This window comes from Prionailurus bengalensis, chromosome C2, assembly GCF_016509475.1.
Source record: "Prionailurus bengalensis isolate Pbe53 chromosome C2, Fcat_Pben_1.1_paternal_pri, whole genome shotgun sequence".
Classification (NCBI taxonomy): Eukaryota; Metazoa; Chordata; class Mammalia; order Carnivora; family Felidae; genus Prionailurus; species Prionailurus bengalensis.
Window position 1 is genome coordinate 9,345,770 of NC_057350.1, and position 27,544 is coordinate 9,373,313.

Here is a 27,544-nt window from a genome sequence, read left to right on the forward strand (position 1 = left end):
TCTACTTAGAATTGTTTATTCATCTATGGTGTTCATTCATTATGGTCATTAATTCCACTTTTTGTTCTCATATATTATGGAAGAAATCACAGAAGACTTCACAGAATTAGTAACCAATTCAATGTGAGTACTTGACGTGGATAAGAACATTGTAGACAGTGTAATCTGTTTGGTCAAATCATGACTGTATCATAACAGGAGCCATGAAGGGAACTGAGAGGGGGGTCCCATTGTTCAACTTTCTTCTCCATAACAAACTCCCCGTGAGGCTCCTTGGCATCCGGGGGCAAAAGGGCCAAGTAGATGGGAGTCTCTGCTCCTTCTTCTGGGCTTTTAATGGCTGTAGGTCCACCCATGGCTGTTCTCACCCACCCAGGGCAGCAGGCATTCAGGAGGATCCTGTCTCCCCTCCTCTGCTCACTCAGTTTCCTGGCATAGATTCTGGACAGGACGGTGACACCCATCTTTGACACTCCATATGTAAGCATTTGCATATCAGGCCAGCCCTCGTTTTGGTGCACTCTGTTCTTTACGTCTTCCACAAACTTGTTCATGAGCCCCACCAGCTCCTCCTCTGTGATGGTTTCACTTCTGAACTTCTGCTGCAGTTCTGGGCCACAGTTCTTAAGAGCTACCAAGCTCATTATGCTAGACACATTGACCACTCTGCCTAAAATGCAACACAAATAGTCACATAGAATTGCATGCACGAGAATGGTGAATACCAAAATTCCTGCATTTGTCCATTTGGGAGACAGTTACCAGTTTCCTAGGAGGGTTAATGTAGTCTTCTTATATAGGTGATGGACACGATACAGTCTTGAACCTTGTAACAGTCATAATGTCTCAGATGATATCAGAGAAATGATCTCATGGGGAGTGCAGTGCTCAGGTGTCCCATTAAGAGGAGAGAGTGATTTATATAGGAACGTGCTCTCTGAAGGTAAGGAGGCACTCACTGCAATCGTGAGTAGAGAACCACTTTTCTCCACAGGTCACCTTTGAGATCATCTTAACATCTTACGGTCCCATGGCCAGTGCTCTATGAACAAGTGTCTATCAACCAACAAACAACTGATCAGTTTAATGATGACCTTTTGAAGGAGAAAAACTGCATGGTGTGGGCTGTTGCTCTGCTGTAACCAGGCAAAAACAAATCACCTCATGGGCTAATGTGCGTGGCTATTTCCTCTATGTTGGGATTTCATCAACTCAGGAACAGTGAGAAAACACCAGGCAATATGGTCACGGGAAGGGGCGATGGAAAAGTCACATGTTAAAGAGATGCTATAAAAAGAAATGCTACTACATGGATGAATCTTGATAACATTGAAACAAAGAACACTAGGACAGTGGGAATGTGAGACCAGAGGGCTGGTGCTAAGGGCACAGGTTCTCCTTGGGGTGATGACAGTGTGCTAATCTTGAAGTGGTGATTGCTCCACACCTCTGTCCATTTACTAAACTCCACTGAATTGCATACCTGAAATGGGTGAAGTGTAGGATGTGTGAATTGTATCTCTGCAAATCTGTTAAAAGTGTTAATCTCACAGTTCTCACTAATTCTTTTTCAAAAATATAGTCAATATTCATAAAAGTGAACTTATATTGACATGTATAAATAGTTTACTATTTTTCTATTTACATGAGTATCTTTAGCCTAATAGAAAGGTTATGAGAATTTATGAACAATAAGAGCTTCACTAAAATTAGCAAACTGTCCCTGTTTTATGAAAATATTCAGGAAGAACAGTCATAGTCAGTTAACTCTGAGCTCCATCCCACTAAGGAATGGCAGTGTCATACAAGCTTCTTGAAAAAGAGAATGCATGACACTATAGCCCTCCTCTCTGCCCATCACCCACTTTCCCCTCTCCCTCACCCCCCCCCCATCTACCCTTAGTTCTCAGTCCTTAAGAGTCTCTTATGGTTTGCCTCCCTCCCTCTCTGTTACTTTTTTTTCCCCTTCTGCTCCCCCATGGTCTTCTGTTAAGTTTCTCAAGATCCATATATGAGTGAAAATATATGGTATCTGTCTTTCTCTGCCTGGCTTATTTCACTTAGCATAATACCCTCTAGTTCCTCCCATATTGCTACAAATGGCTAGATTTCATTCTTTCTCATTGCCAAGTAGTATTCCATTATATATATAAACCACATCTTCTTTATCCATTGACCCAGCAATAGCACTGCTAGGAATTTACCCGAGGGATACAGGAGTGCTGATGCATAGGGGCACATGTACCCCAATGTTTGTAGCAGCACTTTCAGCAATAGCCAAATGATGGAAAGAGCATAAACACCTTTTAGAAAGGGGTCAGTTATTCCAGTCCTTCCTTTCATCTACAACATGTTAAGTGTCAGTTTAATGGAACTTATTTGTCAAATGTTTTAGTAAGCACCTCTCAGGTTTTATTATTTACCAATATTTAGATTTATTGTATTTTCAAAAATATCATCCGCCTGTCTGACAATAAAAACAATACACATTAATGATTCAAAGTTGCAAAACACAGAAGTGTATGAAATAAGACAGGGGCAGAGGAACCCACCCTGGGTAACTGGTATACCTGAAAGACAGCAACATTACTCATAGGGGCTTGGAGCCATTTTCTTCTGTACCTTTAGTATAGTCAGTAATGGAGAAACTCTACTAACTGTCTGTAGGCTGTTGCCCTCTTGTCTATTCTGTGTTGTCCCTCTCAGGAAGTCCAGTATCAGGTGTGAAAATGGTTACCTGTGTATATGAGGGAAGCCTGACAGGGAGTAAAAGGTTTTGTAGGTAAATTCCTTATAGTAGATGCTGCAACCATTCCCTCAACCCAGGCCTGTCCCCTGCACTGACCACATCTGCAAGTGGCAGGCTGGCTGTCAGCGGGCTTCACCTCAGAGCTGGGTGAGATGGTAGACCCTCTGGTGTGACAGCTCAGGACAGGAAACACAAGTGCAGGAATAGGAAGTACTTATGGAGTTTATACAGCCAAGTGTCTGATCCAAACATTATGTCTCTAGAGTAGACTCATGGCTTTCGTGTGTCATTTTGAGAAATCTGAGCTGGAATGCACGCAGCCCATGCACTACAAAGTTTAAGGGTGGGGTGCCTGGATGGCTTAGTCAGTTAAGCAACTGATTCTTGATTTCAACTCAGGTCATGATCTCACGGTTCATGGGTTTGAGCCCCACGTTGGGCTCTGTGCTGACAGTTTGGAGCCTGCTTGGGATGCTCATTCTCGCTCTCTGCCCCTCCCTCACTTGTGCCCTCTCTGTCAAATATAAGTAAGTAAACTTAAAAGAAAAGAAGTTTATGGACCATCCATAAGACCTTGTGATAAGGGTGTGTGAGTGCATTTGAGTGTGTCGTATGTCTGCATGTGAGTGTGTGCGAAAGAGACTGGATGTGTGACTGTAAGTGTGTGACCTGTATGAGGTAGCGTGTAAAGGAATTGCCCCGTCACAATCAGTGTGAAAGCATGTCACCCAGATACGAAAGGACTCTTGTTCTGGTGGGGCTGGTGTGTGTCTCAGGCTTATAGTCTATCCAGGCCATTACTCTGTATGTGGCCAGGGATCTATTTAGGAACATCTCTCCCTCTCCAAACTTCAGTGTCCTAAAGCAGAGCCACAGTGATCTCCACACCACAAGGTATTTTAGACATCATCTCATCTGGGGTCACAAACTTCAAGGGCAGCATTTGACTCTCAAGGCTATTCAGAATCTGTGAGCCCAAGCTGGTTCTCATGACCTTTGATGATTTAACATTTGTCACATTCCCTGGAAGATCCATGTTTTCTAATATCAAGAGGACCAGTTCTTTAGTGTCTTGACTGATAAGGGTTTTTCAGAAAACACTTCAAGTTTTGAAATGTGCCTCTTGTGGTTTTCCCAGAGGTACCTGGGGGTCTTGCTATAAGGAAGGCATTGGCCCAATAGAGCAGAGTCCTTTTATTTTCTGTTTCTCTTGCCTTACTGGGTAAGGCTTCATTTGAAGAAGGGATATGTAGGGAAAATGATTTGAGGACCTTGAGTAGTGGGAAGAACCACTAGTTTGGAGGTCACATGACCTTGGTCTTCAGCCAGCTGTGCTTGTGACCTTGAAATCCATTATTCCTCCAGGTTCTTAATGGGGACCATATATAAAATGCCTAGCACATCACACCTAGAAATGTCCAGCCACCTATCCTTTCTAGAGTCAATATGTCAGAGGGAGTGTGAGTGAGATACATTTGCTATTGTAACTTTCTCTCCAAATTTCTCTAGTGGTTTTTAAGACTACAGGATATTGCAAAGCAGTACCTTCTCAAAGGAAGGTTGAGAACAACTTCTGTAAGGTTTCCTTGGTTACAGTAGCCTTAATAAGACCATATTATTGCCTAGTATTTTAAGCTTATATCTGATGAGCAAGAGTGCTCAGCTTTCCAATGTTTGTTCAATTCCTTAGAGATGATTATACCTTAATATCTTTTTGAAATAAATGTAGAGTATAATTTAAAGAGTGAAAGAATAACAACAGCTTATCCTTTTAAAGAGAATATCTTTCAAATTCAGGAATAGGAATTTTGGTGGAATGAGAGTGAAATGATATGGAATGTGGGAAGGGATTTATATGACTTTGATACTAATTGCATGGTTAAGACTGGTGATAGGCACCTGGTTGTTTTAAGTTCTTATCTTCATTTTCTGCCTAAATGGTTTAACTAAAACCGTTACTGAAAAGAGGATTAAAATATAAGAAGAATTGGAGTCCCTGAGTGGCTCAGTTGGTTAAGCGTCAACTCTTAATTTTGCTCAGGTCATGATCTCTTGGCTCATGAGTTCAAGGCTCCTTTGGGCTCTGCAATGAAAGCATGGGGCTGGCTTCTCTCTCTCCTACTCTCTCTGCCTCTCCCTACTGGCTCTCTCTCTTCCTCTCTCTCTCTCTCTCTCTCTCTCTCTCAAAATAAATAAATAAATAAATAAATAAATAAATAAATAAATAAATAATCTGGAAAAAATGTAAGAATAGCGGTGCCTGGATGATTCTGTTGGTTAAAAAAATAAGAAAAATCAACATTTACTATCTCTCAATATCCTTAAAGTCACAATTCTGTCTTTTGGTTTGTCCTTACGCACCTAAAAACAGAGCACACATTGGCCTTTTGCATGTGTTCTGACCCGCAGAGAACTGGTGGGTGTCATTGGAGATTGTTCTTTGTATCCTGGTTTCTGAAGTATGGGGGAGGAAGGACAGCATTTCCTTTGGCTGCCCTAGCTAGGACTTCTCCCAGATAGTCTCCCCAAAGAGGGTAATGTCCTGATAACATGAACCACTGTGGCTGCCATCCCCTCAAATAATGGAAGAACTCTCTTATTTCCAAAGGCAAGGGAACCCTGGTCTTACACTGAGAACAGAGCTTGCATTTTCATGGCCCTGAGTCTAGTTTTCCTGAGGCAAGATCAATATTTGATTAGAGCCTGCCTTAGCAAATGCAGAAGAACACTCATTCCTCATTCAGGCCTGAGGCCTAATACACAGCAGGCACCCACACTGCTTAGTAAGTGAGAAAACAATCAGCCAGAGTATGATTTTTGCCTTTTAAGGGGAATACGTGTAGGATGTGTGAGGCTGGCACACGGGACTCGTCCAACATTAACGTTGTGGTGAGTAAAGGAGTCGGGGGACATTTGAGAGCTGCCCTTTGGGTGCCAGAGAAGCCAGTGGTAGAAGAAGTGGTGGAAGTTTCCAGGAATGAAGAGGCAATGGAGGCAGAACTGAGGGTAAACTGTACACGCATGTACTCATTCAAGCCAGACATCCTAATCTTTCTAAAAGTATCAGCTTATTTAATTAGTGTACTGAATGGGTGGTGGTTCCCCATCACATTAACGTGGGGGTGAATATTGCAGTAGTTTACAGCCAAGGAATTGTGGCAGTTTGTTTGTGCAAACAATGATCAAGGTGAAGGGAAGTTGATGGGCCTGGACTTTGGCAGGTCTGACGACAGAGATCGCTATGAATTGTGCTCGGGATTGGACTTTGCTCTTGAAGGGCTTTTGCGAGAAAGTGAGCACTCAGGGAGTACAGAGAATAACCAGAAAGGAAAAGACAGAAGAAGCAGCATCTCTTAGGAAGGTTTCAATTGTCCAGAAATGACAGCCGAGTCTCTGTTGGAGAGTTGGGATGGAGAAAGCTGGAAGCTTTCCCCCAAGTTGGAAGCTTGGGGGACAAAATCTATAGGACAACTGTTAGGACCTGGTCAGTGATAATCAGGAGGTGGGCATGGTGACCTCATTTTTCATGGTGGGTGGATGGAGTGGTCCATGACCAGGATGATATTGGGAAATCACAGGTGTCGTCTGGACACATTTGAGATGCTTAGGTGGGGGGTTGGGTGGGCAGCTGGAGGGGTCGGTCTGAGGAGGGAAGGGAGGGCATCCTGAGGAGAAGGAGAGGTAGGAAGAGAATGCTCTAGGGAATGTACTAGGCAGGTGACAGATTTTAGGGGAGCCTGAGAAGTTTGGATGGTGAAGAGTCCACTAGCCTGAATAAAATCACTCAGAGGAAGGCAGAAGGAAGGGAAAGGGTCCAGGAAGGAATTCCCAGGAAAGTGCACCTGTGAGGGGTACAGAGGCAGGAAAGGCCTTTGTGAGGAGAATTTGAAATGAAGATGTGAAGGACAAGAAAGAGCCAGTTGTGAAAGGCCAGCAGGACAGAAGGCACTGCTCGCTGCTGGACACACGTGTACAGAGTCCTGAGGAGAAGGGCACCTGTGTGGTGGGGACACAGCAGTGAAGCGGGTGTGGCTGAGAAGCGAGAGGGAGCAGGGCCCTTAGATAAGGTCAGAGAGGCAGGAGCCAGATCATTCCAGAAATGGCACTGCTTGGGCCCCTGATCACACCTACCTTGGGGTTTCATTAGAGGCAGCAGTTCTGTGCACACGTTTCGAGTACCAAAGAAGTTTGTTTTCACTGTCAATTCTGCTTTAATATGTAAGGGTGTGTGATCATCAACTGGTAAGGAAGAAGGAGAATAGGTCAGTAAGCAGTTGCCTCCTGAGAATATTCCATGAAGTGACGATAGCATTTTTTTTTTTTTTCATTTGCAAAAGTGAATTCTCAGCCATTTCTGTGTTAGGTAACACTGTTGTCCCGGTGTGAATTATCTGGCTGGCTGATGCCGTGTAGCTTTGTAACTTGGCACCACTTGGGGATGCTAAGGGAAGGGTGCACAATGGGTTTTCTGTGTACCTTTGTTTACAATATGTTGTTTATTGCAAAATAGGTTAATATTTACCAAATGACTCAGACCCAAACAGAAAGAAACTTGGAGAAACCTGGGTGAGGTCCATGAGAATCTGATCCATGCCAGTGTGAATGTCCTCTGGCTGGAAATGCTTGCAACTGCTGGAAGGTCCTGCTCTCCCTGTGTCTCCAGTCCATCTTCTTCCCTAGGGAAGCCGTTCTAGATCCCCTCAGAGCTCTGGACCCCAGAGCAGCAGTTTAGACACCAGCCCCAAACCCACCCTGGCTGGTCCCCTAAGGGAGGTCTCCTGGCCTAAGAGTTAGTTCCCACGTTCTTACTATCAAAGGCAATGCCCGCGTTGTTGGCCAGCACGTCCAGGCCCCCGTACTCCTTGCGCAGGAAGTCACGCAGGGCGCCGATGCTCTGCAGGTCATCGATGTCCAGCAGGTGGAAGCGCGGACTCAGGCCCTCGCCCTGGAGCTGCTGCACGGCCGCCCGTCCCCGCGCCTCGTCCCGTGCCGTGAGCACCACGTCCCCGGAGAACTGCCGGCACAGGTCACGCGCGATGGCCAAGCCGATGCCCTTGTTGGCCCCGGTCACCAGGGCCACGCGGGTGTCTGAACACATAGCTGTGGGGAACGCGAGCGAGGCCCTGTGTGTGGAGCCGATGGTGCTGTGGGCCACACCGAGGGCTAGTGGTGCGGAGGCCTGGCCACAGTCAGAGATGCCACTAGAACTATGTTCTTGGTTCCAGTGCTGTGACTCCTAGAGCCGAAGCCCCACCCCTGTCCTTCCATGAAAGGAGGGGCCAGAGCGCCAGAAGTTTTCCTGATGGCGCTGTGTCAAATCCGTACTTCACGGGGCTGCACCTCGAGCCCAACCAGGACTGTGTCCTCTTAAGATGCTACCTGTGAGCCAAGCAATGGTTTGAGGTCGACCGATGGGCTCCCCAAACTATGGTGGTTGGCTTTGGGTTAATAGGGGGCTAGTGATTCATGGTAGGCGAGTTAAAATTATTTTCGGAAAACCTCAAAAGTAAAGAAGGAGTACGTATATTGTCTTGGGACAATATCCCCTGTCCTTCTTGCTTTGCAGAATGAGAAAGGTTGCTTTCTTCCAAGATGCAGTGAAGTTGCTTGCACAGGGGAACTGCGTCTGAGGACGCAGTCCCCTTTGGTCTGAGGACACTGTCCCCTTTGCTCTTTTAGGAGAATCTCAAGAGGGAGAAACAGAGAATTAGGTCCTGTGGTGAGACTGGGGTGTGAGCAGGGCTCCTCCCTCTGTGTGATTCCCAGTGGGCCCCAAGTGGAAGGGAATGTTTAGGAACACTTACTGTGGAGTGTAAACCAAGGAGTTGCTTGGAATGTTTGATCTAATGGTTACATAATCTCCTGTTTGCCTATACTGCCTATTTCTTATGTTTGTCCAAGGTCACAGTTGCTAAGTGTTATATACAAATAGGTGTTATTTTTAAAGCATCAAGGAAAAAAGATCTCTGTGATACTGGGGTACATTTCCAACCCAGTAGTTGACATGCTACTGTTTTGTCCTAGAATTTGTTATTCATCGTGGGTCAGTTTAGAAAAGCCAAATAACAGAGAAAATCATAGCCCTTCTGAAGGGAAAGACTTTTAAAGTGTGGACCCAACCCTTGCTTGCAGGGCCCATCAGTTCTCATTTCTGTCAGCCTGAAACCCCTGGTGAAGACTGAAAAATAATCATGAGGGGAGGAAGTCTGTACAACATGGATGCTTCTGTGAGGGGTGGGAGGTGGTGGGAGGCCCCCCGGGAGCCAGGCTGGGTGTGGGGCAGTAAGAAGCTCCCCTCTGGGCCCTGGAGGTGTCAGGCCCCAGTCCGGGGACGCCTACGGAGGGCACTTTGCACCGGCCTTGTTTGCAGCCTGCTCACCTGTATTAGTACCTTTACTCTTCTCGGCAATCCTATGAGTTCCCCTGAATTGTACACTTGAGGAGATTGACAGACAGCAACAGGCAGGGTTTTGTGCAAGGTCGTCGCGTAAGGCAGCAGAGCCAAGACCTTTTTATTTCCAGATGTTTGTCTTGAAAGCTCTCAGAGAGAAAAGTGGGAAGAATAGGACTGCGGACACCCATGTATCCACCAAACTAGCCCCAACAATGATGAGTATTTCACTTTCCTTATATGTTCATCTTCTGTGGAGGCTTTGCTGAACTGTGTTAATGTTACACACTTGGTGACCATTTATCCCCACATGAATAGCACATTAGCCTTGAGGAGATTTGACAGTACTTCTTTCATATGCATTGATACCAATCCATATTCCCTTTTCCCCCTTGTCTCAGGTTGTCTCATGGATATGCCTCTAGTGCCCACTCCCATTTCACACCTTGCAGCTCCTTTTCCTCCAATGACTTTGATATTTAACGAGACCACAGTGAATGTCTATCTGTGGTGGGGTTGCCCATGTCATAGTAGAGGCTGATAAAGTATGCTGGCTAGGGACACCCAGCCCCATTCATGAGATTATAAGTCGTCTCTGTTGACTTTCAAGCTAGAACGGCAGAGACAACAATATTCACTATTTGGCTCATTCACTAATGTTTACCAACCCCTGAGTTAAACTGTCCCTTCTCTTGACCTAGCTTATGGTCTGTTAGAATTTGGGCTGGTTGGCACGAAACGATTTGCACACGTGGACATTTACTTAACCTGTTTATTCATCTATGATGTTCATTTATTATTTTCATCAATTTCATTTTTTCCCCTTATATATCACAGAAGAAATCACAAAAGACTTCACAGAATTAGTAGCCAGTTCATTGTGAGTATTCGGTATGGACACTGATTCTTCCTTTTATTTATTTATCTTTTTGCTTAAGGAAATTGTTCACAGTGTAAGAGTTCTTTGGTCAAATCATGGCAGTATCATAATGGGTCCCATGGAGGGAACTGAGGGTAGGGTCCCCATTGTTCAACTTTCTTCTCCGTAACAAACTCCCCGTGAGGCCCCTTAGCATCTGAGGGCAAAAGGGCCAAGTAGACGGGGGTCTCTGCTCCTTCTTCTGGGCTTTTAATGGCTGTAGGTCCACCCATGTCTGTTCTCACCCACCCAGGGGAGCAGGCATTCAGGAGGATCCTGTCTCCCTCCTCTGCTCACTCAGTTTCCTGGCATGGATTCTGGACAGGACGGTGACACCCATCTTTGACACTCCATATGTGAGTGCCCTCGTATCAGGCCTGCCCTCCTTCCTGTGTACCCCACTCTTTGTGTCTTCCACGAACTTGTTCATGAGCCCCACCAGCTCCTCCTCTGTGATGGTCTCACTTCTGGAGTTCTGCAGTTCTGAGCTGTAGTTCTTAAGAGCTATGAAGCTCGTTATGCTAGACACAGTGACCACACTGCCTAAAATACAACACAAATAGTCACATAGAATCACATGCATGAGAATGATGAGTACCAAAATTCCTGCATTTGTCCATTTGGGAGACAATTAGCAGTATGCTAAGAGTGTTAATGTAGTCTTCTTATATAAGTGAAGGATACGATACAGTTTTGACCTTTGTAACACTCATAATGTCTCAGATGATGTCAGAGAAATGATCTACTGGGAGAGCACAGTGCCCAGATGTCCCATAAAGAAAAGAGAGTGAGGGGCACCTGGGTGGCTCAGTCCGTTCAGTGGCTGACTTTGGTTCGGGTCATGAACTCATGGTCCATGGGTCCGAGCCCCGCGTCGGGCTCTGTGCTGATAGCTCAGAGCCTGGAGCCTGCTTTGGATTCTGTGTCTCCCTCTCTCTCTGCCCCTCCCCTGCTCATGCTCTGTCTCTCTCTGTCTGAAAACTAAAAATAAATTAAAAACAAAAGAAAAGAGAGTGATTTATATGGGAACATGCCATCTGAACGTGAGGGGGCACTCACTGCAATTATGAGTAGAGAACCACTTTTCTTCACAGGTCGCCTTTGAGACCATCTTAACATCTTATTGTCCCATGGCCAGTGCTCTGTGAATGGTTGTCTATACCAAAGAAACAATTGATCAGTTTATTGATTACCTTTTGTAGGAGAACAGACTGCACGGTTTTGTGGGCTGTTGCTCTGTTGTAACCAGGTAAAAACAAATCACCTCATGGGCTAATGTGCATGGCTATTTTCTCTATGTTGGGATTTCATCAACTTGGGAGCAGTGAGAAATTACCAGGCAATATGGTCATGGGAAGGGGCTGTGGAACAGTCACATGTTAAAGAGGTGCTATAAAAAGAAATGCTACAACATGGATGAATCTTGGTAACATTACCCAAAAGAAAGTGGCCAGTCACAAAAGTGACTATTCATTATATGATTTTCTTAAAAAAAATTTTTTTTCAACGTTTATTTATTTTTGGGACAGAGAGAGACAGAGCATGAACGGGGGAGGGGCAGAGAGAGAGGGAGACACAGAATCGGAAACAGGCTCCAGGCTCTGGGCCGTCAGCCCAGAGCCTGACGCGGGGCGCGAACTCCCGGACCGCGAGATCGTGACCTGGCTGAAGTCGGACGCTTAACCGACTGCGCCACCCAGGCGCCCCTATATGATTTTCTTTATACAGGATGTTCAGAAAAGTAAATGTTCAGACAGGAAATAGACTGCAGGTTGCTTCAGGTAGTGGGATTGCAGGAAAAGAGGGCTGGTGCTAAGGGCACAGGTTCTCCTCGGGGTGATGACCATATGCTAATCTTGAAGCAGTGATCATTCCACAAGTCTGTCCATATACTAAACTCCACTGAATCGCATATTTGAAATGGGGGAAGTGTATGATATGTAAATTGTATCTCAGTAAAACTGTTAAAAGTGTAAACCAATTTCACAGTTGTCACTAATTCTTTTTAAAAATATAAATATTCATAAAAGTGAGCGGTTATTGACATGTATAAATAGTTTACTATTTTTGTATTTAAGTGAGTATCTTTTGCCCAATAGAAAGGTTATGAGAATGTACCAATGATAAGAGCTTCAAGAAATTTAGGAAACTGTCCCTGTTTTATGTCAATATCCTGGAAAGACAGAATGGCAGTGCCATATAAGTTCACTGGGAGAGACAATGCATGACCCTGTGACTCTCATTAAGTGGTGTTTAGAGATAATTAAAATGAGTTAAAGAAACTCTCTTAGTAATGTAACTATTTTCTAAGGTGAACACTTTTTAGAAAGGGGTCAGTGATTCCAGTCTTTCCTTTCATCTACAGCATGTTAAGTGTAAGTTTAATGGAACATATTTGTCAAATGTTTAATAAGTACCTGTCAGATTTTATTACTGACCACTAATCATATTTATTTTACTTTCAAAAATATTATCTGCCTGTGTAATAATAAAAATAAAATATGTTTTAGGAATCAAAATTGCAACACATTGAAATGTTTGAAATAAAAAAAGATGGGGGCAGAAGAACCCACCCTGGGTAACTGGTATACCAGAAAGGCAGCTGCATTTACTCACAGGGGTTGGAACCATTTTCTTATGTACCTTTAGTATAGTCAGTAGAGGGAGAATCTCTACTAATTTTCTGTACTGAAGTGATGACCTCTTGTCTATTCTGTATTGTTTATCTCAGGAAGTTTAGAATCACCTGTGAGAATGCTTACTAGGGTATATGAGAGAAGTCAGATGGGGAGTAAAAGGTTTTGTGTGGAAATTCCTAGATGTGGATGCCACAACCATTCTCTCTTCCCAGGCATATCCCACCCACTGACCACATCCCCAAATGGACAGGGGGGCTGTTAGGGGACTTCTCCTTGGAACTGGGAGAGATGGTAGACCCTTCTGGTCTGACAGTCCAGAACAGGACACACACAGGAATGGGAAGCATTTGTAGAGTTTACACAGCAGAGGTTCTGATCCAAACATTTTGTCTCCAGCGTGGACTCATGGCTTTTAAGAGTTATTGTGAGGACTGTGAACTGAAATGCATACAGTCTATGCACAAAGAAGTGTATGGGCCATCCCGATGTCCTTGTTTTATGGGTGTATGAGTGCATGGGAGTGAGTGATGTGTGAGTGTGAGTGTTTGAGAAAGAGACTGTGTGTGTGACTGTGTGTGACACTGTGTGTGAGGTGGTATGTAAAAGGGTTGCCTTGTCACAGTCACTGTGAAAAGCTGATAACCTAGGTAAGAAAGGACTCTTGCGCTGGTGCGGCCAGGGTGTGTGTTGGGCTTACAGTTTATCCAGACCATTACTGTGTATGTGACCAGGGATTTATTGTTAGGAAATCTCTCACCGTCTCCTACTCTTCAAACCTCACTGTCCTCAAGCAGAGCCACAGTGATCTACACAACACAGGATATTTTAGACACCATCTCATCTGGGGTCACAAAGTTCCAGTGCATTACTTGATTCTCAAGGCTATTCAGAGTCTGTCTATAATTCCAAGCTGGTTTTCATGACCTTTGATGATTTAACATTCATCACATTCCCTGGAAGATTCATGTTTTCTAATATCAAGAGGACCAGTTGTTAAGCCTCTGGACTGACAAGAGATTTTTAGAAAACACTTCAGAGTTTTAAAATGTGCCTCCTGTGGTTTTCCATGAAATACCTGGGCCCTGTAATAAGGAAGATATTGGCCCGATCAAGCACAGTCCTCTTATTTTCTGTTTCTCTGGCATTACTTTGTACGGCTTCATTTGAAGAAGGGAGATGTAGGGAAAATGATGTGAGGTCCTCGAGGAGTGAGAAGATCCACTAGTTTGGATGTCACATGACCTCCGTCTGCAACCAGATGTGCTTGTGACCTTGAGATCCATTATTCCTCCATGTTCTTAATGGGGACCATATATAAAATGCCCAGCACATTACATCTAGAATGTCTGCCCATCTATCCTCTCTAGAATCAATATGTCAGACTATGTGTGTGTGTGTGAGTGAGATACCTTTACTATTGTGATTTTTGCCACCAAATTCCTCAATAGCTTTTCAGGCTATAGGATGTTGCAAAGCAGTACCTTCTTTTTTTCAAAAAAATTTTTTTTCAACGTTTATTTATTTTGGGGACAGAGAGAGACAGAGCATGAACGGGGGAGGGGCAGAGAGAGAGGGAGACACAAAATTGGGAACAGGCTCCAGGCTCTGAGCCATCAGCCCAGAGCCCGACGCGGGGCTCGAACTCCCGGACCACGAGATCGTGACCTGGCTGAAGTCGGACGCTTAACGGACTGCGCCACCCAGGCGCCCCAAAGCAGTACCTTCTTAAATGAGTGTTGAGAACACCTTCTTTAAGGTTTCCTTGGTAAGTGTAGCGTTAATAAGACTGTATTTCCAACTACTACTTTAAGTTAGTATCTGAAGAAGAATGTTCAGATTTCCAACGTTCGCTCAATTCCTTAGAGTACTTTAAGTTAATATCTGATGAAGAATGTTCATATTTCCAACATTTGCTGGATTCTTTAGAGATGAGGATACTGTAATATCTTTTTGAAATAAAACCACAGAATAATTTAAAGAGAATAAATGGGAGCAACAGCTTATTTCTCTATAGAGAATAATTTTCAGGGCACCTGGGTGGCTATATCGGTTAAGTGTCCAATGTCAGCACAGGTCATGATCACATGGTTTGTAAGTGTTGGAGCCTGTAGCCTGTAGCAGTTATATATATACACGTATGTACATACATATATATATATATATATATGTACGTACATATGTATATAGTGTTGTTTTTATGGTATCCTGGAAAGAAGATGTTTGTCATGGATTGCCAAAGTAGCAATTGAGATTCTACTGTGTTGCTCTACACATTGAGTTTCCTCACAGTCAGTGTAGAAATACAAGTTCACAGGGAGGAAATTATTAGCCCTTTTGATGTGAAACACTTTTAAAATGAGGACCCTACCCTTCTTTTCTGGGTCTACCAACTTTCATTTGGGTAAGCCTGAAAATCCCTGGTGAAGAGTGAAAAGTAATCAGTGAGTAGAGGCACCTTTAGAACAGGGATGTTAGAACATGGACAACAGCAGATGTGTTGCCCATGATATACTAGAGGCTGGTGAAAAATGCTGCCTGGCACATCCAACCATGCGCATTGGCTCTAGGTTCTTTCAGCTATAAGAGCAGATCTGAGTAGATCCTATAGGGACTCCGTGTCCTGCAAATGTAAAACACTTATTTGTCCCTTTCTATGTTTGCTTCCCCTTGAACTAAACTGTGTGTAACTTCTCTTGATCTAATTAGGTGTATTAGATTTTTCAGGAAGTTTTGAATATACAGTCTATACACACAGGCATTCATAAAGAACCATTTATCCATTTCTGGTGTTCACTATTTCACTGATCTCTTTTGTCTCTGCCTTTTCACAGAAAAAAATTTTAAAAAGGAAAAAAAAAAAAGAGGTTAGAACGGGAGGGAGCCAAAACATAAGAGACTCTAAAAACTGAGAACAAACTGAGGGTTGATGGGGGGTGGGAGGGAGGGGAGGGTGGGTATTGGTTATGGAGGAGGACACCTGTTGGGATGAGCACTGGGTGTTGCATGGAAAGCAATTTGACAATAAATTTCATATTTGGAAAAAAATGAATAAAAATAAAAATAAAAAAAATCCTCTATAGAATTAGCAACCTAGTGAAATTAAATACTAGTAGGGATATTTCACACTTTGGATAGGGATACTATTGACATTGAAAGAGTCCTTTTGGGCAAGGGAGGGGGTATCACAGAGGGGCCCATGGATGGAGGTGTGAATTCAGCTCTCCACTGTTGAACTTTTTTCTGTTTAATAAACTTCCCATGAGGCCCTTCAGCATCAGAGGGCAAACGGGCAAGGAGATGAGGGTCTCTCTCCTTCTTTGGGGTTTTTAGAGGCTTTAGGTCCAGCCATGTATGATCTCACCCACCCTGCCAGGGCAGCAGGCATTCAGGAGGATCTTGTCCCCTCTCCTCTGCTCACTCAGTTTCCTGGCATGGATTCTGGACAGGACCGTGACACCAATTTTTGTCACTCCGTATGCAGTATCAGGCCAGCCCTCCTTCCTGTACATCCTGTTCTTTGTGTCTTCCACGAACTTGTTCATGAGCCCCACCAGCTCCTCCTCTGTGATGGTTTCAGTTCTGAACTTCTGCTGCAGTCCTGGGCTGCAGTTTTTAAGCGATCTGAGGCTCACTATGCTCACACATCGACCAATCTGCCTAAAATACAACACAAAATGTTATGGAGAAGGGCAAAGAAAGATGAATTCCAGTTTCTCTAAGATTTGGTACTAGAAAATTTCCACTGAAGTATCATGAGTTTGCTGTGAGCATTAATGAAGACTGCCTGCATGAGTCAAGGACAGGATGGTCCTTAACTTGTTATACCCATAATGTCTCCGATGATGCCTGAGAAATGCTCTGGTGGGGAGGGCGCCAAGCAGATGCTCCACAGGAAATCGGAAATGGCTCCTACAAGAACAGGCTAAGGAGAATATAAAGGACACTCACTGCCTTCATGAGCGGAGTACCTCTTTCCCCTGAAGGCCACCTCTGGGATCACCCGAGGATTTCATGGTCGCTTGGGCCATGCTCTACAAACAGATCTCTACCAACCAACAAAGAGCTGACTGGTTTAAGGAGGGCAGCTACATCTACTCTGCTCAAGGATGGTAAAAGCAAATTAGTAGAGTGGGCTGACTTGCACGGTGATTTCTGTCTGTTTGGGTCTCTAAGTTGCGTGTCTATAATGTTACGGCCTGAGAATATGGTCATGGGGAGAGGCAGTGGAAAGCTGGGGATGGAAGGGTGCCAATACTGGGCGTGGCCCTGTGGAAGTCACAATGGGAATGAAGGGGAGGGATTAGCCTAGGACACGCCAGTGCTCATCATTAGAACTGCTTCCAGGACTGGAATGGGACTGGGCCAAGCAGGTGGCTATTCCAGTGTGTCTGTGGGAAGTGGCAGGCGAATCCATGACATGCGTGGAGGTGGGGGAGAGCCAGCAATGCAGAGATGGGATAATTGTGGACAGGGACTCTTGCACCCTCTGAGGCAAAAAAATTGCCGAGGACCCTTATGTTTCTCTGTAAGACAGACCAAGGTTGTAGAAGGTTATGGGAGAGACTGTCCACAGCTGGCCGGTTGGGTGAAGGTCGTAGCCTGGGAGGCTACTAATGGTCCAGACAACACACTATTTCTGGACGTGGGTTTGTGTACGCAGAAGATGCCGGTGTAGAGCGAGAGGAGAGCAGAAGATACCGGAACAATTTGCGCTGACGAGATACGTTTCTGCAGGCCAAGCAACACATTTTCACCTGCAGAGAAGTGGTTCCACAGGGAACTGTAACAGGCATCGGAAACCTTGGTTGTGTCAAACAGGAGGCAAGGGTATGTAGGGCTCACACACGTTCACGAGCAAGGATTCACGCTCAACATGAGCGGGGCCGAGGGAGATCCCTCACTGGACAGCGTTTTCGGCTTCGCTGGGGAGTGTGGGGGACAGGGGGTGGGGGGGGGGGATACCGAACTGAGTATACAATTCTTCCCTACATCCTCCCAACTTCCTTTGCTTCTAACTCATACCGTGGTCCCGGGACCAGAGCTGCAACTGTGGACACGGGAAGCAAGGCTTATCTCTGGGCAAGAATCTGGCATCATAAGCTTTAAAACTTTAGTCAGAATTCCTAAGGGCACAATGGAGTATATTGTGCCTTTCCCCATCTGGCGAAACTGGGGACACAGTGAATGTAGCTGCACTGTGTAGTATTGAGACACCAGCTCGTTTGGGACCTGGGCAGCCGTATCCTATACGCATGTGAGTGGACCGAAATGGAAGGCACTTGCTAGCTCATGCCAGAAATACCACCACTTGGGCCCAGCATCACACCCACCTTGGGGTTTCATTGGAGGCAGCGGTTTTGTGCACACGCCTCAGCTACCAAAGAAGTTTATTTTCATCATCACTTCTGCTTGAATGTGAAACGGTGTCGGATCATTTGCTTCTCGGGAGAAAGAGAAGCATAATAGCAGCCGTGTGGCCAAATTCCACAGACTGACATATAGAAGAAGAGTGCACGTGAAATCTGGTGAATTTTGTGTAAAATTGGCCTCTAGTTAGTAGTATTGTGCCAATGACAATGTCCTCATTTGATGATGTTGTAGAATGTTGTAAGATGGCACCATCTGGGGAGGGTGGGTGAAAGGTGCACACATGGGATCTGTGTTCACCAGTTTGTGCCATTTTCTTGTTTATTTCATCCTGTATTAAAAATTCACCCAACTGCCCTAAAGTCCAATCCCAGAGAAACCGTGTGACAACCTGGAAATAATCCGGAGTCCGAGAAACCAAAGGTCGCTCTGGATGAAAAGTGCTGTGATTTCCCTTGGACTTGGCAGATTTTAATCAGTAATATACTACTGAAATAGAGAATTGGGTCCAGCATGAACTGAACTCAACTTGGATTTGTACAGAGGTGGCCGAGTGTTTTAAAGGGTGAATAAGGGTGTAGAGATGGGGAATGGAGGGGCTTGAGTAGAGTCAGGGAAATGAAAAATTACCCAGAGTGGGTCGTGTAAATGCCATTAGGCCAGCTGTATGTGCCGCACAGAGTCTGGGAGACCGAGGCCCTATCTTTTCTGATGATTACATTTCAAAGGAAGGGCTTTCCAGTGCTTGAGAAAGACACGACTCGGTTGTAGGAGATAGATATCTACCTCAAACGGACAAAGGAAGGACCCGCAAATCGTGAATCCTTTTTAGTAAATCCTCTAAGAAAGGGTGGTGAAGGGCCTAGGATCAATTGTTGGTTAGAACAAATAGTAAATTCTTTTGGCAGGTATAGAGGGCGAGGGTCATTTAGGGATGTGGCTTGAGCTGTTGAAAAGCATGTTAGGGACACCTGGGTTGCTTAGTCTGCCAAGTGTCTGCCTTTGGCTCAGGTCATGATCTCACAGTTCGTGAGTTCGAGCCCGCCTCAGGCTCTGTGCTGACAGCTCGGAGCCTGGAGCCTGCTTTGGATTCCGTGTCTCCCTCTCTCTCTGCCCCTCCCCTGCTTACACTCTGTTTCACTCAAAAATAAGTAAACATTCAAAAAATATTTTTTAAGAAGAAACTCTGTGTTTGCTTTTTAAAAATATGATGTTAAGTGTTTTAATATGTGTGTGTGTGGGGGGGGGGGGAGTGGATGAAATCAGTTGGGCTGAGTTTGTACTTTTTATAGGTCAGGGCTGAGGTTTAGTTGAGAAGCCCCAGAACAGCCCGGCTGGAGAATGCTGAGGACAGCATCTTTGTCAATTCCCATCTTGAAATGGGAGTAGGTATTATTCTCCTCCCTCATAAGAGGAAAATACTTGTTTCATCTGATCCTTTTCTATCTCGAACGCATTTGTGTGAGAATGTGATACCTGGAGCTGCAGCAAAACTGTCTTGACACCATGAGGAAGCAAACTAACAGATGAAAATTAGAGAGAGCCTTGATCCTCGATGACGGCATGAATCATAGGTCCAAATCTGGATCCAACTATTTCCAGGCCCCCCTTCCCCCCTTCCTTTTCAAAACACGTAATTTTAGAAAAATACACTGAAAAGTTGCAAATGTAGTAGAGAATTCCCGTGTACTCGTCCTCAAATTCTCCCTATATCAACAGCTTACTTTTATTGGTCACGTTTGGCAGAAGTAAAAAGGCAACGTCGAACAGTAGTAGTGACTATGCTCCGTGCTTTATTTGGATTTTACTGGCTTTCCCCTGGCGAAGTTCAGGCAAAGGTTGCCTGGTAGGGCCGGACGCTACCTGGGCTCGAGTGCGAGGCGGAGGTCAGTAGATGGAGGGATCGGCGGGGCCTGGCGGCTTTACGCGCCGAGCCGAGGCGGGACGCGCGCCCTAGGAGTTCCGTTCCCTCTACTAGGGAAGGAAAGCCTCCGCAGGCCAGCTCTACCCGGTCGAACCCAGCCTCGACGCCCCGGGACCGCTGGGTCTTCTCATCCCTGACTCCGGCTGGGCGGGCCGGGGCGGAGCGGCCGTGGCGTTTCCGGGAACCCGGGCGCACGCGCACACGAAGGCGCAGGCGCAGTCGCACGCCAGGAGGCGGGGGCTACAGCACCGCTAGAGCTCCGCGGGTCGCCCGAGGACTTGGGTTGGTCAGGACTCGAAGCGGGCGTGGCAGCTCGACGTCTCCGTGTGCCGCTGGGCTCTTGCCTTAACCCACGTTTGTCTGGCGCGCTGATTTTGGTTTCCTCGTGCGGTGTGCCCGGCGCCGCCGCCGCGAGGTGAGCCGGAAGGCCGACGGGGAGACGGAAAGCGTTGAACCCGGGGTCCCGGTCCCGGGATCGGGGAGCGCTGGAGCTCTCCGTATGTTTTCACTGTTCGGGGTGAAGAGAACAGCTCAGCTCGCAGACCCCCACCAGGCCTGGCGTTACGCTGCGACGGCCGTCACCCCCGTCACCTGGCCATCCCTCAGCGGGTGTAGCCCCTTCAACCGCGGTCGAGTCGCGCTGGGGGTGCGCGGGAGCCTGCGGCCGGGAGTTCGTACCGCCGGGGCCGAGACCCGGCCTCCCGTGCGAGGCCGTGCCTGTGGGAGCGAGGCCCGTGGCGTTCGTCGCGCTGTCACCCGGCGTCCGGGTGCGGGCGGAGCGCTGGGCACCGGAGGGGACGGGCCGCGGTTGGCCTCGGGACTCTGGGTAGATCGGCGAGCCTTCCCCCGCGGGGGTGGGGTCGCCGTGGCGCCAGGACTTCTTCCTCGTTTCCGTCCGGTGTTTATGAGTCCAAGAGTTTAAAAGCAGTCGTGTGGTTACGCTGCATGCATATGCCCGCCCCTAAGGAATATTCCTGTTGTGTCACTTATGTGTTGAGACATAGGTAAGGCAGAGAGCAGGAGGCTGCCAAAGTAATAGTAAAGGCCCCCTGCCCGGGCACGTCTTTGGAATAACCTTCCTTAAATCCTCTTGTTTTATAAACGTACAGGACGCGTCAAAAGCCAACCCCAACGGGATCAGTGAATATTCTGCAGCTTAATTTTTTTTCAACTTAATGTATCTTGAATACAACGCATACCTTCTTGTTACTGGCTACGTAATTGTTTTTTATTTGTTAATGTATTTATGAGAAAATGTTTTATTTATTTATTTAATTTTTAAAATATTTACTGTTTTGAGAGAGGGTGTGCAGGTGATGAGCAGAGAGAGGGGGGCAGAGGATCTGAAACTGGTTCTGCGTTGACAGTAGCCAGCCTGATGCAGGGCTCCAGCTCGCCAACAGGGAGATCATGACCTGATCCCAAGAGTGTCTTTGAACTGACTCAGCCACCCAGGCACCCCTATTTGTATTGTTTTTAGATTCAAGTTAGTTAACATATAGTGTCATATTGCTTTCAGGAGTAGAACCCGGTGATTCATCACGTACATAGGACACCTAGTGCTCATCCTGACAAATGACCTCCTTGATGCCTATCACCCTTTTAACTCTCCTTGATGCCTATCACCCTCAGGAGGGGAGGTGGGTGCAACCTCCAGCAACCCTCAATTTGTTCTCTGTATTTAAGAGTCTCTTATGGTTTGCCTCCCTCCGTTTTTATCTTATTTTTCCTTCCCTTCCCCTATGTTCATCTGTTGTGTTTCTGAAATTCCATATATGAGTAAAATCATATGATACTTGTCTTTCTCTGACTTATTTCACTTAGGGCTACCCTCTAGTTCCATCCATGTTGTTGCAAATGGCAAGATTTCCTTTTTTTGAGTACCAAGTAATATTCCCATAGTCATCTTAGATTTTTTGATCACTTCTTTGCTTTGTGTGCCTCCTTGGCTCTCATTCCTGCATAATCTGTTGCAAACACCCATTATTTATATTGATTTCAGGATCCTGGTTCTAAGAACAAAGTATTTACTTCACATTGAAAGAGGGTTTTTTTGCTTTTGTTTTTTAATGTTTATTGTTGAGAGAGACAGAGACAGAATGCAAGTGGGTCAGGGGCAGAGAGAGAAGGAGACACAGAATCTGAAACAGGCTGAGTTGTCAGCACGGAGCCCGTCGTGGGGCTCGAACTCACAAGCTGTGAGATCATGTCCTGAGCCGAAGTCGGACGCTTAACCGACTGAGCCACCCAGGCGAGCCTGAAAGAGGGTTTTTAAAAAAATATATTAAAATGGTAGCAAAGAGCTGATGTGGGGCTTGGTGTCACAAATTGTGAGATCATGACCTGAGCGGAAATCAACAGTCAGATTCTTAAGTGACTGGGCTACCCAGGCGCCCAGATTTTTTTCTCCTCTAATGTTTCCTAGCTGATGGAAGCTTCATGGCTACTGTCTTTTCAAATTATGTTTGGTTGGTGCTTAGTAAATGTTGATTAGTATTGAGATATGTAAGTCACCAAAGCAAACAGTTGTGAAATCAGTTATGTGGATTTTGATGATTAATCAGCATTTAGTTGGACCTTAAAAGAAAACTTTTATTTATTTATTTATTTATTTATTTATATTAATTTTTTTGATTGTTTATTTTGGGAGAGAAAGAGAGAGAAACACAAGCTGCATAGGGGCAGAGAGAAGGAGAAAAAATTCCAGGCAGGCTCCCCACCATCAGCACAGAGTCCAATGTGGGGCTCCAACTCGCAAACTGTAAGATAATGACCTGAGCTGAGATCAAGAGTTCGACTCTTAACCAACTGTGCCCCCAGGCGCCTCAAGATAGAAGTGTTTTAAAGGGAGCAGTATAATGGGCAGTGCCTTTCTGCACAAGGAATCATGATGTAGCTCAGAGTAGAAATGTTTTGTGTTGAAAACCACTAGGGTAATGGTTTAGCAAATAATGTAAGCTCGTGTATTTAAATCCTTGTAGGTACAAAGAACAGTGCTTATCATACAACTGGAAAGAAAGGCAAAGAAAAAGCTTTTATATTAGATTGGGCACCTGAACAGAAACTGCAATTTTATTTATTTATTTATTTTTAATTTTTTTTTTTTAACGTTTATTTATTTTTGGGACAGAGAGAGACAGAGCATGAACGGGGGAGGGGCAGAGAGAGAGGGAGACACAGAATCGGAAACAGGCTCCAGGCTCTGAGCCATCAGCCCAGAGCCTGACGCGGGGCTCGAACTCACGGACCTCGAGATCGTGACCTGGCTGAAGTCGGACACTTAACCGACTGCGCCACCCAGGCGCCCCAAGAAACTGCAATTTTAATATGAAGATGGCAAGAGGACGAACAAGCCAGATCAGAAGATGGAAACTCTTCAGAAGTTCTGTATCAAAAGGAGGCACAGTTTTGATCTTTTGGTGCCAGTGATGAAAAAAAAAAAGGAATCCTTTGTTGATGGTTATTCACAGACACATGTAGCTTTTCTCAAAGGCACGTGGGCCACTGCTCTGAACCACACAAATAGACTGCTTGAAAAGCATTGGTATACATTTCAAGGATGGAGAAGAGGCTTGGGCTTGGGAAGACGGGTGCTGGAGCACTGTTACCAAGGTGTGGATATCACAGTGGGTTAAGTGCAAATAAGGATCTCGTACATGGGGAAGTGTGTTCCTGCTTGACACCAAGGACAGGGCACATCAGCACTAAGCACCTTCTGACAGGGGGAGGACATCTCATAAATAGATTTGGTGCAAATTCATCCATCCATCCATCCATCCACCCATCCATCCATCCATTCCATGTTCATTGAGCCTTGACCCTGTGCTTGGTGCTGGTGATATGATGGCAAAGGAGATGACCAGGTTGCTGCCCCTGTTGAACGTATATTCAAGTGGGAAGATGGGCCATATGGCAACCAACAAACACATAGATTAAGTCGATTGTGATTAGCACCTTGAAGAGGAGAAGCAGGGTGCTGTGGCAAAGGATAATGGCTTGGTAGATACTTTACATGGGGAATCAGGGAGGCTTTCCTGCGGTGGGATCACGTAGACCTTGTAAGTTCATCTATGTTGTCGCAAACAGCAGGATATCCTCCTTTTTTGTGGTTGAATGATGTTCCATCGTGTATATACTACACTTTCTGCATCCATTTATCTGTCTGTGGACACTTAGGTTGTGTCCATGTCTTGGCTATGATAAATAATGCTGTAATAAACATGGGAATGCAGCTATCTCTTTGATTCCATTTTCCATATGCCCGGAAGTAGAATTGCTGGATCATGTGGTAGTTCTATTTCTAGTTTTTGTTAAGTGTTACTTATTTATTTATTTATTTATTTATTTATTGTTTGATTATTTTTTTTATTTTCCTTAATCATTTTGATTTTGTACTGCCACATTGTTATCAAGCAGCATTATGGAATGTTCCCTGGATCCGCAGCTCTGAACTCTCCAACTATTATATGCGTCCCCTTTTCCAACTTTATTTTTTTAATTTATTTTTATTTTTTAAAAAATTTTTGATATAATTTATTGTCATATTGGCTAACATATAGTGTGTACAGTGTGCTCTTGGTTTTGGAGGTAGATTCCCATGGTTCATCGCTTACACACAGCACCAAGTGCTCATCCCAACAAGTGCCCTCCTCAATGCCCATCACCCATTTTCTCCTCTCCCCCACCCCCCCAATGCACCCTCAGTTTGTTCTCTGTATTTGAGTCTCTTATGGTTTGCCTCCCTCCCTCTCTGTTTGTAGCTATTTTCTTCCCCTTCCCTTCCCCCTGGTCTTCTGTTACGTTTCTCAAAATCCACATATGAGTGAAAACATATGATATGTTTCCTTCTCTGTCTGACATATTTCACTTAGCATAATACCTTCCAGTTCCATCCACATTGCTTCAAATGGCATGATTTCATTCTTTCTCATTGCCAGGTAGTATTCTATTGTGTATATATATAGACCACATTTTCTTTATCCATTCATCAGTTGATGGATATTTAGGCTCTTTCCATAATTTGGCTGTTGTTGAAAGCCAAATATAAACATTGGGGTACATGTGCCCTGTGAATCAGCATTCCTGTATCCTTTGGATAAATTTGTAGGAGTGCTTTTGCTGGGTCATAGGGTAGTTCCATTTTTAATTTTTTGAGGAACTTCCACACTGTTTCCCAGAGCAGCTGCACCAGTTTGCATTCCCACCAACAGGGCAAGAGGGTTCCTGTTTCTCCACATGCTTGCCAGCATCTATAGTTTCCTGATTTGTTCATTTTAGCTGCTCTGACTGTTGTGAGGTGGTATCTCAGTGTGGGCTTCAATTTGTATTTCCCTAATGATGAGTGACGTTGAGCATCTTTTCATGTGTCTGTTGGCCATCTGGATGTCTTCTTTGGAAAAGTGTCTATACATGTGTTCTGCCCATTTCTTCATTTGATTGTTTGTTTTTCAGCTGTGTAGTTTGGTTACGTTCTTACAGATTTTGGATACTAGTCCTTTATCCGATATGTCATTTGCAAATATCTTTTCCCGTTCTGTTGGTTGCCTTTTAGTTTTGTTGATTGTGTCCTTTGCAGTGTAGAAGCATTTTGTCTTGATGAGGTCCCAATAGTTCGTTTTTGCTTTTAATTCCCTTGCCTTTGGTGATGAGTTGAGTAAGAAATTGCTGTGCCTGGGGTCAGAGAGGTTGTTGCCTGCTTTCTCCTCTAGGGTTTTGATGGCTTCCTGTCTCACATTTAGGTCTTTCATTCATTTTGAGTTTATTTTTGTGTATGGTGTAAGAAAGTGGTCCAGGTTCATTCTCCTGCATGTTGCTGTCCAGTTCTCCCAGCACCATTGCCTAAAGAGACTGTCTTTTTTCCATTGGGTACTCTTTCCTGCTTTGTCAAAGATTAGTTGGCTGTACATTTGTGGGTCCAATTCTGGGTTCTCTGTTTTCTTCCATTGGTCTATGTGTCTGTTTTTGTGCCAGTCATGACCTTTGTGCGAGATCATGACCTGAGCCAAGTCAGAGGCTTAACCGACTGAGCCACCCAGGCATCCCAAGTGAATAATTCTTTTTATATGCTGTTGAATTCGATATGCTAGTATCTTGTTGAGAATTTTTTGCATCCATGTTTATCAGAGATATTGGCCTGTAGTTCTTTTTTGTGGGGTCTCTGTCTGGTTTGGGAATCAAGGTAATGCTGGCTTCACAGAATGAGTCCAGAAGTTATCCTTCCATTTCTGTTTTCTTGGAACAGCTTGGGAAGGATAGGTATTGTCTCAGCTTTAAATGTCTGGTAGAAATCCCCAGGGAAGCCATCTGGCCCAGGATTCTTATTTGTTGGGAGAGTTTTGATACCTGATTAGATTTCTTCAGTGGTTATGGATCTGTTCCAATTTTCTATTTCTTCCCGTTTGAGTTTCGGTAGCGTGTGGATGTTTAGGAATTTGTCCATTTCTTCCAGGTTGTCCAGTTTGTTGGCATATAATTTTTCATAGTATTCTCTGATAATTGTTTGTATTGCTGGGGCGTTGTTTTTTGTTTTTTTTTTTTTTTTTTCCCCCAAGAACCAACTCTTAGTTTCATTGATCTGTTCTGGTTTTTTTTTTTTTTTTTTTGGTTTTTTTTTTTTTTTTTGGATTCTATATTGTTTATTTCTGCTCTGATCTTCATTCTTTCTCTTCTGCTCCTGGCCTTGGGGTTTCTTTGCTGTTCTGCTTCTAGTTCCTTTAGATATACTATCAGATTTTGTATTGGGGATTTCTCTTGTTTCTTGAGATAGGCCTGGATTGCAATGTACTTTCCTCTTATGACTGCCTTTGTTGTATCCCAAAGGGTTTGGACGGTCGTGTTTTCATTTTCATTTGTTTCCATATATTTTTAAATTTCTTCTTTAATTGCCTGGTTGACCCATTCATTCTTTAGTAGGATGTTCATTTACCTCCATGCATTTGGAGGTTTTCCAAACTTTTTCCTGTGGTTGATTTCAAGTTTCATAGCGTTGTGATCTGAAAATGTGCATGGTATGATCTCAGTTCTTTTGTATTTATTGAGGGCTGTTTTGTGACCCAGTATGTGATGTATCTTGGGGAATGTTCCATGTGCACTCGAGAAGAATGTGCATTCTGCTGCTTTTGGGTGAAGAGTTCTGAATATATCTGTGAAGTCTATCTGGTTCAGTGTATCATTCAGGACCATTGTTTCTTTATTGATTTTCTGCCTAGTTGATCTGTCCATTGTTGTAAGTGGAGTATTAAAGTCCCCTGAAATTACCACAGTCTTATCAGTAAGATTGCTTGTGTTTGTGGTTAATTGTTTTATATATTTGGGTGTCACCAAATTGGGTGCACAAACATTTATAATTGTTAGCTCTTCTTGATGGATAGACCTCGTAATTATTATATAATGCCCTTCTTCATCTCTTGTGACAGCCTTTACTTTAAAATCTAGTTTGTCTGATACAGGTATGGCTACTCCAGCTTTCTTTTGACTTCCAGTAGCATGATAGATAGTTCTCCATCCCCTCACTCTCAATCCGAAGGTGTCCTCAGGTTTAAAATGGGTCTCTTGT

The 27,544-nt window shown here is 44.7% G+C and overlaps 2 protein-coding genes across 2 annotated transcripts; both read right to left on the reverse strand.

Moving 5' to 3' along the window:
* On the reverse strand, window positions 1-7,978 carry LOC122491190 (carbonyl reductase [NADPH] 1-like). The gene is given in 4 exon segments (XM_043593639.1): window positions 1-227; window positions 230-670; window positions 6,881-6,988; window positions 7,559-7,978. Coding segments are annotated over 4 exon segments (876 nt in total). The 5' UTR covers window positions 7,848-7,978; the 3' UTR covers window positions 1-189.
* Window positions 7,979-10,124: 2,146 nt separating this feature from the next.
* LOC122492251 (carbonyl reductase [NADPH] 1-like) lies at window positions 10,125-16,726 on the reverse strand. The gene is given in 4 exon segments (XM_043595969.1): window positions 10,125-10,345; window positions 10,348-10,602; window positions 16,060-16,351; window positions 16,667-16,726. Coding segments are annotated over 4 exon segments (828 nt in total).
* Window positions 16,727-27,544: the final 10,818 nt, after the last annotated feature.